This window comes from Acipenser ruthenus, chromosome 22 (assembly GCF_902713425.1).
Source record: "Acipenser ruthenus chromosome 22, fAciRut3.2 maternal haplotype, whole genome shotgun sequence".
Taxonomy (NCBI): Eukaryota; Metazoa; Chordata; class Actinopteri; order Acipenseriformes; family Acipenseridae; genus Acipenser; species Acipenser ruthenus.
The window spans coordinates 30574338-30586360 of record NC_081210.1 but is presented as its reverse complement, the minus strand read 5'-3'; the positions used below and the strand labels follow the sequence as shown (position 1 = coordinate 30586360).

The 12023-nt window shown below is 43.5% G+C and overlaps 2 protein-coding genes across 3 annotated transcripts in view; both read right to left on the bottom strand.

The window, feature by feature from the left end:
• LOC117962690 (protein FAM13B-like) overlaps window positions 1-914 on the bottom strand; it is a 39475-nt gene extending 38561 nt beyond the window's left edge. The window contains exon 1 of the mRNA XM_058996513.1: window positions 688-914. The gene's annotated coding sequence lies outside the window, so the exon portion shown is untranslated. The remainder of the gene's footprint in view (window positions 1-687) is intronic.
• Window positions 915-3268: 2354 nt separating this feature from the next.
• Window positions 3269-10340, bottom strand: LOC117431375 (C-X-C motif chemokine 14-like). Of its 2 annotated transcripts, XR_009308176.1 has the most exons (5): window positions 9988-10340; window positions 7291-7396; window positions 5698-5811; window positions 4637-5051; window positions 3269-4571 (listed from the first exon to the last, which is right to left on the bottom strand). XR_009308176.1 is itself a non-coding variant. In XM_034052237.3 (4 exons), the coding sequence occupies exons 1-4, from the start codon at window positions 10049-10051 to the stop codon at window positions 5036-5038; spliced, it is 300 nt and encodes a 99-aa protein (XP_033908128.1). In that variant the 5' UTR covers window positions 10052-10340; the 3' UTR covers window positions 3269-5035. The 2 variants fall into 2 exon arrangements, 1 of the variants encoding a protein (XP_033908128.1); XM_034052237.3 differs by having other exon boundaries at window positions 3269-5051.
• Window positions 10341-12023: the final 1683 nt, after the last annotated feature.

Below are 12023 nucleotides of genomic sequence, written 5' to 3'. Positions count from 1 at the left end.
CAGCAGTGTCCCCACCAAGGATTGAACCCACGACCCTCCGGTCAAGAGTCCAGAGCCCTAACCACTACTCCACACTGCTGCTCCTGCTGCTCCAGGATTGCTCCAGTAAAAACCCAACTGTATAAATGGGTAATTGTATGTAAAAATAATGTGTAAAAAATAATGTAATTGTATGTAAAAATAATGTAATTGTATGTAAAAATAATGTGATATCTTGTAACAATTGCAAGTCGCCCTGGATAAGGGTGTCTGCTAAGAAATAAATAATAATAATAATAATACATACACTGCAAGAAGAGCTGAGACGGCTTTAGTAATGCAATGGGCCACATGACCTCAGTATTGGAACATATAATAACTAGCATGACTGTAAAGGCACTAGCAAAAAATACGAATGAATCCACAGCTTCATATTATATAAACCGCATTCCTAACGCACTTACAGCTGGGAGATCTTCATTTTGCAATTAATAAACAGATATATTACAATGAGGCATGACGCATAATAATAATAATAATAATAATAATAATAATAGTAATAATATGGCGTTCCGTTACAATGCATGCTGTTGTTTAGCAGCTTGACACATGCGTAGTGCGTCACAGTTGAACAGGACCTTATCTGGCAGGTCCCTCTCCTCCGGCGCATGCGCGCCACAATCACGCACATGCGCAGTCAGCTCTTACCTGCCCGTCGTCAGACGGGGCGGCGGGGAGATGGCGGGTCTGCCTACACTCTCCTTTCACGGTGTTTGTTTCTTAACGACGACTGAAACGGACTTCACATCCGCTTCTATGACTGCTCCGATAGACGCTTGTTTATTGCTGGTTACAGTCTCTCTCGCCCCGTTCGGAGTTCGCTTGAGTGAAATAACGGAAACTGACAGACAACAAGAGCGCTCAATGCGAGGCTTGGCCGGGATGAGAGCGGCGCTCTGATTGGCTGCTTCGGTAAACAGCCTCGTTGTGGCAGGGGGCTGTCGTAGCTTGTTACGCGCACCGTGGTTGGCTGTGGTAGATCTCTTGGGGGCGTTTCTAGTGGGTTGTTTGCAGGGTTGCAAGTCGACTTGTCCTCTGTGTTGGATCTGTACAGTATTGTTTTAGACAGAATGACTTGCTAAATTACTGTTTTCGTTATAAAAGGGTAAAGCGTCTCCCTTGGTGACGTAGTAGGATTAAAAAACAAACATATAAAATAACTTAGGTGTTACATAGGTAAGTACAAATGAAGTCAGATCTTTTATATTGGAACCATACGTGCTAAAAAAAATCATATTTGATAGAATCTACGTTCACTACGTCCATAGTTTGCCCATAGCTAAATATAATATAGCTGTTGTTTGACCAGTTATTCCACCCTCTGACGTTGACCAATTAAACAGTGACTTAAAAAAGTACAGCAGTAGAAAAAATGTAATTATTTTTTCTACTTTTTTGTCTACGACATTTCCAATGCGAAACAATTTGCTAACTCTCAGGTGCCATCTGGTGTTCGTTGTGCAGTACTGCAGACCACACCCGACTTTGTATTTATTCAGCGTTCGCCAAAACTTCAGGATTGGTTTAAAATGTGGGCACTTTGACACGTACAGCATAGTCTGTCTGTGGTGTGCTGCAGGGGTGGAATAAGACTCCTATTGCACAGCAGTTCGATCCCTTCCTGGTTTCACTAGGTGTTCAATCAGACACACCTGAGCTTGTTAGCTATACACGGCGCTAATCCTGTTGCATCGCAGTTTCACCCATTCCAGGTTTTACTGGTCGTAGTAAAACCTGGAACGGGTGAAACTGCTATGCAACAGGAGTCTTATTTCCACCCCTGTGCTGTAGTTTTGCAGCAGTTCAATAGGGTGGTTTGTAAGGTAGCTTTCCATATTCATGTTGTACTTTTGCTGTATAATTCCAAGGTACTACAGGGGATTGACTGGGTTATTCATTGTAAACAGTCAGCAGTATCCCTCCATTCATCCAGCAGCACCTCACTGTTTCTCTCGATGCAGTCGTTTTAATAAATGCATAATATGAGCTGTATTAGGATCGTTCTCTTTGAGATCCTTTCCACACCTTTCACGTGCTTGCCAGTCGAAAGCAACTCCAGTTCCAACGTGGCAAAGTGCACTCAATGCATTTCTGCAGCACACCTCTGCGTGTGTGTGTGTGTATGTTACAAACACACTAGCATGGTCTCTACAGCAGCATGTGTATATTCCCACAGTCATTCATATGAAATGAAAGACGACAGAGCAGCCATTTAAGAGCAGGGCACTTTGACCACAGATGACCACAGTGAACCTGTATGAACCTGAGAGAGCACGGTACCCTCAAGGAGCAGGAGATGTGCTGTATGAACCCGATAGAGTGCGGTACCCTCAAGGAGCTGGAGATGTGCTGTATGAACCCGAGAGACCGCGGTACCCTCAAGGAGCTGGAGATGTGCTGTATGAACCCGAGAGAGCGCGGTACCCTCAAGGAGCAGGAGATGTGCTGTATGAACCCGAGAGAGCGCGGTACCCTCAAGGAGCAGGAGATGTGCTGTATGAACCTGAGAGAGCGCAGTACCCTCAAGGAGCAGGAGATGTGCTGTATGAACCCGAGAGAGTGCAGTACCCTCAAGGAGCAGGAGATGTGCTGTATGAACCTGAGAGAGCGCAGTACCCTCAAGGAGCAGGAGATGTGCTGTATGAACCCGAGAGAGTGCAGTACCCTCAAGGAGCAGGAGATGGCAGACTTTACTGAGGAAAATAATAATAGCCTTCCAAACACACACACGCACACATATATACACATGTTTGCATTCCTATATTTGTGGGAACTTCTCATTGACTCTCACTATATTTTTATTTACTATTTCTAACTCCAGTCAGACAAAACTCCACACAGGGTGAAAGTCGACAACAAACTAAAAATGTTGGCACTTTTATTTATTTTTTGTTAAAGGCATATTTAGTTCTTAAAAAGGTGTTTTACAAAGTGGGGACCATGCAAAGCTCATTCATCCAGGACATTGCTGCAGTAACACCTGTGTGAGTGACCATGCAAAGCTCATTCATCCAGGACACCACTGCAGTAACACCTGTGTGAGTGACCATGCAAAGCTCATTCATCCAGGACACCGCTGCAGCACGAGGCTGCTGTACTGGATTTTCAGAGCATGCGTTTGATTGAGTAGAGCAGGAGAAGAGGCTGCTGTATTGGATTTTCAGATTGACTCCTGTCCTGTGTTTCACAATGCCCTGCAGAGTCACGCATAAAGAACACACACCAGGACTGTAAGGTTCAAACTCTCTTATTGCCAGGGAGCTCCATTAGATTATATTACATACACTCCTGACCACTTTAAAAAGACGTGCCAGGTTATATACTGTGCACAAAAACAAACAAACAACATTGTCAAATTTAAATAGCAAAACAATAATTTAGCAATACAATGCATTACTTAAGAGGTAATAAATGTATGTTTCGATATAGTATTCATTCTATTTACAAGCAATTTATGTATGCATATATATAACAAAGTGGAATGCACAGTATTAGGCTGTACATTCAGGTTGAGACACAAACAGTGTCCAATGCAAAGCAAATCAAACAGGGTTAAAAACAAACAAGGTAAAAGTTCCAGGAAAGAGCGTTTACTTTGCAGTGGAATTAAACACCATGAAAACAAAACTGCTGTTATACCCTCTAGTGAAGCCAGTTTCGCACCTCCGTGGGTAAAGCATTACACTGTATAGTGTCTGATGGAATGGGATTGTCTGCAAATCAGCTGTTGCCCATCCCCAGGACGAAGCACAGTGTTACTCTGAGCAGGACTTATCTAAAGCTGGGTCCACACCTCAGCGATCAGCTGCGCAACTTAGTCGCATCCAACCACGTCGTTTATATGTGGACGTCCATGCAACCACGTTGTTTATATTTGGACGTCCCTGCAACCAGTTGCGAGCAGTTGCACAACCAGTTGCTTGAAGTAGAGCCGGGCTCTACTTTCCAAGCAACCTCCGGAGCGGCATCTGTAGACACAGGCGATCACGTGGCAATTCACAGACTCTGATTGGTTCTTATAATGCTGACTGCACGGCTTGCACATCCTGTCATAAAGAAGCTCTCATTTTAAAAACATCGGCGGTAAAATGAAACGGTTTCGTCCAGCTTTTACAGGGCTTTGTTTTTTCTTTAGGGAATATGGCATTTAAAATAACAGTTAAAAAAAAATACTGGACACATATGACCTGACCAAAAAAAGTGTCACCTCAGCTGTCAAAAAATAAATAAAATAAATACAATTCTAAACGTACAGACGCGGAACAAAAAAACCAACAAAAACGTGTCAATTCAGTTGTCAAAACCTTAAAAAACCCAAACTACTTCACCTTGTAGATGGAATAATAAAAAAAAAAACACCTCTCACCTCAGTTACCATAAAACAATGAAACTTGTAGATGCGGGAACCTTGTTGCACAAGTAATTGCTCAGATGCGGACACAGCAATTGCTTGCAACTGAGCTGCGCAATTTCGGGAGCAATTGGGTTGTGCAACTGATGGCTCCGGTGTGGACCTGCCTTAACAGGGTCATCTCAATCATGCAGTGCGAACATGCTACTGGTCAGATGTTTCTCTGGGCATGTTTATAGAACACACCCAAAACGCTCTTAAACCCAGAATCGTAAACGATTGACTGACGGTGGGTTCGATTGCCCTGAAGCCAAAGCCTGAGGGTGGTACGATCTGTCCCACAGAGACACATCTGCAAAGCAAACACAGATACAGCTGAGCGGTCTCCACTAGAGCAATCCGCTAGGAAGCACCTGCCATACACCGTCTCCCTTACATTCTCACTCTGGCCATCCTCCAGGGGTGAAATCGAAAGTTACAAAAATAAATACAATTGCTCTGCCATCGTCTACAATTCCACAAGTAATATTTGCATTAAAGTCTGAAGTTTCTGATTTTCTTGTTTGTGCTTTTAAAACAGTCTTGTTTTCAGGGGCAATTGGGGGGGGGGGGGGGGGGAGGTTTGCTGGTCCATCTTGTACCGATTTAGGATTCGTAAACCCTGCAAGAGAAGAGAAGACATGGTGGTAAGTTTACAGCGGTGCTTTCATTTCATTGTGTAGCTGCAAGTTGGCACAAAGGCAGGGCTGAAGAGGTACGGCTCAGTGGCTGCTGTCTGTCATCGCGTATGCATGAGCTCAGGAACCTGCTCCGGTCTGCAGTAATCTTCCACCGCCAGCTCATTATTATCATCTACTGCACGCCGGTCTGCTCTGCACTGCATTAACCTCCTAGTGCACCTGAACCAGAGCGATGATCTGGTGCTCAAGACGCCCTGTAAAAGCACACGCACTCCCTCGTCACCTTGTATACGGTCAGTGCTGCAGTCAGGACTCTGATCAGTCCAGTGTCCTCTACCCAACCACAGGACACACAGTTGGAAATGAAGTGGAGACAGACTTGGGACAGAGGGAGGGAGAGACTTCGTCACACAGAGAGAGAGGGCTACCTAGTCATGTTGTTCAGGCAGGATCACGTGGATCCTTCAATTGCCAACTTGACAAAGTTCTGAGATCAATCAGCTACCAGGAACAGGGCGGTCCTAGCCGCCACTGGTTTGTAAATTGTATTACGCACTAGAACACTGAGCTCTGTGATCCTGACAAGGAGTCTACACAATGACACTCGGCACCATGCCAAGCCTTTACCTGTGCTTGTCCTTCCAGATCGTGTACCATTTCACCAGGTTCTTGGTGCTCTGCAGTCTGGGGTGCAGACAGTACTCCTGGCCCTTGAAGCGGGACACGTTCTCCATAGTGACGCTGCAGAAGCAAGAAAAACAAACCCCTTATTACTATGACAATGGCTGCACTGCGGTCACCAATGGACCACACGCCTTTCTGGTCCTTCGAGTGGGTTCCACCCCAGGTGATTCCAGAACAGTCACGGCACGCCTTTACAGGCTGCAGCAGGCTTAGTTTTATTTGTATTAAATTTAGGGCTCAGCCTTATGGCTATCTGACTGGTTCCACTGACGCAGATGAGCAAGACTCTTGGGACTACCTTGCTTCACCTTAGGAAGCTCAGGATTAGTGTTCAATTATTTGTTAATCATCTGTGAACTGCTCACATCCGTCTCAATCAGAACTTGTGCCCATTTCAAATTAACCACCTGGGCTCCATTAAGCATGGAGTAAAATCAGTGACAAGGCTTCCGATAGGAAATTGTTACACCATGCGAATCTCTCAAAGCAGCCAACGCAGAGTGAGAAACTGTGTTGATTAGAAGCAAGCTCCTAATGTGAATGGCCGGGCAGATCGCTTGCAAACGAGCTGGCAGCCTTCCATGTCTGAGCAGCGCAGTCCATCTGCTGCTAGTCCAAACATTAGTGTCTCCTGTCAATCAGGAGACAACTTTCTGTAAATGACACTGGAATGAGAATGACTAGCCTGCTTCTAGCTGCTGCTCGCTGAAGATAATTATATAAAAACTGCCAGGGAATTAAGAGTACCAGCTAACGAAGACAACTAATTGGTTCAGAAATCACTGCACATGTGGCACGGAGGGTTAATGTTTCCCTACATTATATGGTTGCACATTTGAGGGTTAGGGTTAATGTTTCCCTACATTATATGGTCGCACATTTGAGGGGAGTCCTTCTGCTGTGAAAGTCAAAAACTTCACTTCCTGGGGTCCTGTTTCCATTGTGCAAGAGATCCAATCCAAAAGACACCGTGTTTATTTATTACCCTGGTCAGTGACGTCATTGAATCAACCATTCCAGTGTATTTTGCTAATGCAGTAGGTGAATGTTAGCCCTCAGTCTTTAGATCTTTTCACCCCCTGAAACCCTGCCAAGCCCGTCTCAAAACTGCCACGATACGAGAATCTGAATGTTGCCTGCGTGGCTTAGTATCGACGAGGAACTTGATATTGACCGATTGCAGCTCAGAGAGGAAGCTGAACAAGAACACGAAAAAATACACCCTGCAAAAAATATCTTAACTGCGGCTCCACAGTGTGAACCAATCCTCACAGATTTAATACAGCACTCAGGTCCTGAGTCCAGGTCCGTGGTCTGAGAGCCAGCTAATTCAATACAGCACCAAGGATCTGAACAATCCCAATACAGTGCAGTGAACGTGGTACCAGGGACAGGAGAGCCAGCAAACTCAATAGAGAATGCAGCACTGGCCCTCAGCTAGGCTGTCAGTGGAACAGTAAAATAGACTCGAGGCCAGGTTAATCCTGCCTAGAATGTCACTCTGCAGCTACAAAGAGGAGAAAGAACAAGGCTTACAAGATCATCTTCTCATGGCAGTAGGGGTGCTTCGGTTTGATCTCCAGCTTCTGCACGTCCTTGTACCGGATCTTGGGCCCCTTTCTTGTGCATTTGCATTTGTAGGCTGCAGCAGAAACAACACAGAGGCACAGTTAACTTGCAGCAGGTGAATGATCAGAAGTTAAGCAGCAGAGAGATGTGGCATTACCTGGCTTTCGCTTGAGAGAAAACATCATTTCAAATGATCTGTACTAGTAGGCTTACATGAAAAATGCTCCTGGCTCAAATGCATGACTTCAATCAATCAATTTATATGTCTATATTAAATGACGAAAAGGAACTGAAAACTCACTGTTTAATCTATATTTGAGATGTTATCTGAAGTATGAAGGCATGAGTTTACCTTTCAGATAAAAGAAACAAAGAATAAGCACACGTCCCTTTCCAGAACAAAACCACGTTTACTGCTTCAATATTTCTGAAAGCATTGTAAAGCACATTTTATTAATAATGAAGAGGAAGCCTGCAATGTGACTGCCCAGCTTGCAGCTGCTCTCCCCAGTTCCCTGCTCATGCCCGTTCCCTGGAGAGAAGGCAGTAAACAGCTGCTGTTTCTACCTGGCCTGGATTGTGTAGCAGGTGCTAATCCATCTCTAGCAATGTCCTTGCTGTTTCTGAGCTCTCTCAGCAGTTTTAACACAGCGAGGCACATTGTTCAGTGCAGCTGGAGGTGTGTTTGGAAGATGCTTTGAGAAATATGTATCCACATTTATATAACTAATTGATGCTATAGCTTTAGATTTCCATGCTCTGACTGCTATATACTAGCACGTTCACTGCCATGAATAAACACATGGGTTCCTGAATTGCTGCAGATAATTGAAAAAGGGAATTGCTGTTTCAATGTTTTGTTTTATTGAGGTAGAGTGCAAAGATGAATAATAAATACACAAATAAACACACACTACAAGAACAGATGAACAATTTAACAAAAGCAAAGTAGGAGCCTGCGTTTCGATTCATTGCGCGGAGAAGTAGTCACACATTTTATTCAAGAGTGTAAAAACCGCACCCGTACCAAACCAGAAAATCGACGCTTAGTTCAGCGGCTTGCGAGTAGTCTGGACCGCTTTCTTATTCGTTCCACAATTGTAATTCATGTTTTTTTTCACCCACTTTCAGACAAAAACTGTTCCACTGATGACTCGGAGAAGTAAGCCGTCGATGTAATTTCGAGCGGAGATAGCGCTCACCAAAGCCCATGGCGTCACCGCACGCACTACCGCGCGTCTCCAGAACTATCTACTGACTGTCCAGAACAATTGCAGTTTTGTTTGACATGTATTTCAGGTGCATTGGTCATTGATCAAATAAAGATAAACAGCGTTCGTGTAAACTCATGAAGTATATCCTATTCATAAAGCATTTGCGTTCCAGTAAATGCCCTTCTGGGTTTTTTTTTTTAAACCTAATGAGCATCACAAAAGCTGAAATATTTCAGTAACAAATAGGTAGACCTACAAGAGATTGAAGGGCACATCATCTTTCTTTTTAAAACAGCAAGCTATTCAAAATGTAACTTTGGAAAAAACACTGTTATAAAGTTATATAGCTATATATTTTTTTTTTTACCGAATTGAAAAACAACCTTTAGACACGTATTGAACTGCCGGTTTATAGAGTTGTGTAAAGTATCTTACGAAAGCCAAGACTACAGGTATATTTTGGTTGCTTGTATTTAGAATTAGTCAGTTTAAGTAGCTATACTCGAAGCGGTCACCTGCTAGCGACCCCATTAGCAAGCCCAAACTCTGTAGGCTTGCCTTGGAAACAACGAAGCATATAAAGGGGTTTTAAATCATTACTCGTCATGTTTTGCACGTCTCTCCCTCAGGCTAGAGGCGCTAAACTGCTTCATGATATTTCTGTCATGTAATTGACCAAAATTATCTTAATTATAGCAGTTATGGTTTCGTTTCTTTTCACTTCAGATTCAAACAATAACACCATTGCAAGTGTTCTGTGCGCGTCACAGCGCACCCTGGACTGTTTTCACGCGAGCTCCTCGCTCACCTGTTTCTGCTGCCGCACATTAAAAGTTGCTGCGGATTCATCTCCCCCGCCGGTGTGAGCGGCAATCGTGTAGAACAGCGTTCTGGGGTGTTGGGTTATTCTATTAGTTGTGTGTATTTGAAATGTTTAGAATTCTATAAACATTTCTCTCCGTATCCTTATTCTATTTTATTTTTCCTGCTTAAACATTTTAAAATGTGTTTATTTTATATTTTGTTTAGTTTCTGCACGTCTCTTGATGAAAGCGTCTGCTAACTTAAAATATATTCATAATAAAGAAAAGGAATCGATAAACTGAAAACTCACTATTTCATATATTTGAGAGATGTATATGCATTTAGATTTCTTTAAAAAGGTAAGCAATAATTCTTCTAAATGCCTTCTAACCCATAATTAGTCTTTGTAAACGGTGGTGTCTTTTTCGTTTGCTTTTGCTAAATGCTATCCCTATAACTTGATGCAAATAGTATTTTTCAAATGTGTTTAAAATGTATTACAATAGAGAAAGACACATACGCATGTGTTGTATGTTTCTATGAAAGCTGATGAGGTGTATATATTAGAACTTCAAAACGCCTTTTTGGATTGATCCAAAACTTGTTTTAAATAACAAACTGTTCCCCAAACAAACATCAAGCTTACCTTCCACACTGATGGAGTATAGGGCGATTACCATCAGGATAAGCAGGACGGTGGAGCGCTGCATCGCGTCACTTCAGAACAGGAAAAGCCCTCCTGGTGTGTTTAATATTGATAGTTTTGTCGTGTAGTCCTCTGGCTCCTTTTCAAACGTGTGTTTTCTTGATATGTCAGCCTCACTGTTTTGTTTTCTCAAACGCCACGCTATAATACGAGTCGTTGTTCAGTTCCTGCGCTAGAAGCTGCGGCGTTGAACTCCGCGCTGTGTTTCCTCTGGGTCGAGTCTGTCGCTGCAAACCTGTGCGCTCTGATTTGCCGTGCTCCCTTTACAGAGCGGTCTTGCGCTTTTAAAAAAAGAGTCCCCAACCACGCCTCATTAATATGCAAAGCAAACGAACGAATCACTCACCCGAGAGAGAGAGAGAGAGAGAGAGAGAGAGAGAGAGAGAGAGAGAGAGAGAGAGAGAGAGAGAGAGAGAGAGAGAGAGAGAGAGAGAGAGAGAGAGAGAGAGAGAGAGAGAGAGAGAGAGAGAGAGAGAGAGCACGAAAACCTGGCCCACGATGTTTGATTTGACTTGATCTAGAAAGGGACATTGGTTGCTGTTTTTTCCTGGAAAAGAATCAAATTCAACAAACAATCGTTTACAAGAAGCGAGTGGCTTGCAGCCTAACCCTTCCATTTTTAATACATGGCAACGGTATTTCTGTGGTTTATACTTTTAACTAAAGAGAAGAGGAAATATGAGTCCATAGCGTGTGATTAAAACAGCACAACCCTAACCCTAACTCCAGCCCTAAACACAAGGGCCAATAATGACCCACAATGAACCCCAAGTCAATGAGGTCACATTGGGGCTTGGGATCTGAACACTTCTGCACATTTCCTTCATGATGCTAATTTACCACCTTGTTTTGATCACTGATGTATCATCTTTGATGGCCTCTCCTGCTATTCAGGGGTCCTTGGTAAAGCATATTAATAAACATGGCAAACCAGGGTAAACTCTGGTAAATGCAGAGCGTAACCACGGGGAAGGCATGGGGGGCTGTAAGGACACCGCTGTACTCTTTAGGAAAAGCAGTTTACAGTTACGCTGTCTGTATCCTCTGCCTCTAAGAGACAATAGAGGGTTGTGATGGATTTAAACTAAACATTTAGCAAGCAAGCCAGGCCCTGGGCACCCTCCCTCTTTGTCACTCTCTGAACTGAAAGGGTGAAGGAGACTCTCTGTGCATTTCAATAGGGAACGTAGCAGATTCCTTCCAAACTCCTCCTCTGTGGCTCTGAACCATCTGAGTGCAGCACCAGGGGGATTGTATTCAAGGTCATTGTGGCTATATTAATATATATATATATATATATATATATATATATATATATATATATATATATATATATATATATATAGATACGCTTTGACAGCGGCCTGTCTGTGCACCAGGTAAAGAGCTTGGCCTGTCTTTCTGCACCCCGTCCACAGCAGGTTGTTATTCAGCAGTTAATCCTGCACCTGCACAGCTGGTATTACTGTACACTGACAAGCTGCATAGTAACATGAATGTAATGATGTCACCACGCAGGTTTCCTGATGTCCCCCTGAACCTTCATCTCCAATCTCTACTTGTCCAGGTGTCCCTTCTTTGCTAAGGGCTGCTGTGTTATTTGTATTAGTTCTGTCTTGAAGCTCTGCTGGTCCAGGTGTCTCTTCTTTCCTAAGGGCTGCTGTGTTATTTGTATTAGTTCTGTCTTGAAGCTCTGCTGGTCCAGGTGTCTCTTCTTTGCTAAGGGCTGCTGTGTTATTTGTATTAGTTCTGTCTTGAAGCTCTGCTGGTCCAGGTGTCTCTTCTTTGCTAAGGGCTGCTGTGTTATTTGTATTAGTTCTGTCTTGAAGCTCTGCTGGTCCAGGTGTCTCTTCTTTGCTAAGGGCTGCTGTGTTATTTGTATTAGTTCTGTCTTGAAGCTCTGCTGGTCCAGGTGTCTCTTCTTTCCTAAGGGCTGCTGTGTTATTTGTATTAGTTCTGTCTTGAAGCTCTGCTGG

What these genes read in the sequence shown, in the direction of transcription:
- LOC117431375 (XM_034052237.3), bottom strand. Translation starts at nt 10,051, where the DNA reads ATGCAGCGCTCCACCGTCCTGCTTATCCTGATGGTAATCGCCCTATAC. An exon ending in ATACTCCATCAGTGTGGAAG is followed by an intron (nt 7,397 to 9,987) that starts GTAAGCTTGATG and finishes TTTCTGCTGCAG; the next exon opens with CCTACAAATGCAAATGCACA. An exon ending in TGCCATGAGAAGATGATCTT is followed by an intron (nt 5,812 to 7,290) that starts GTAAGCCTTGTT and finishes TTGCTTCTGCAG; the next exon opens with CGTCACTATGGAGAACGTGT.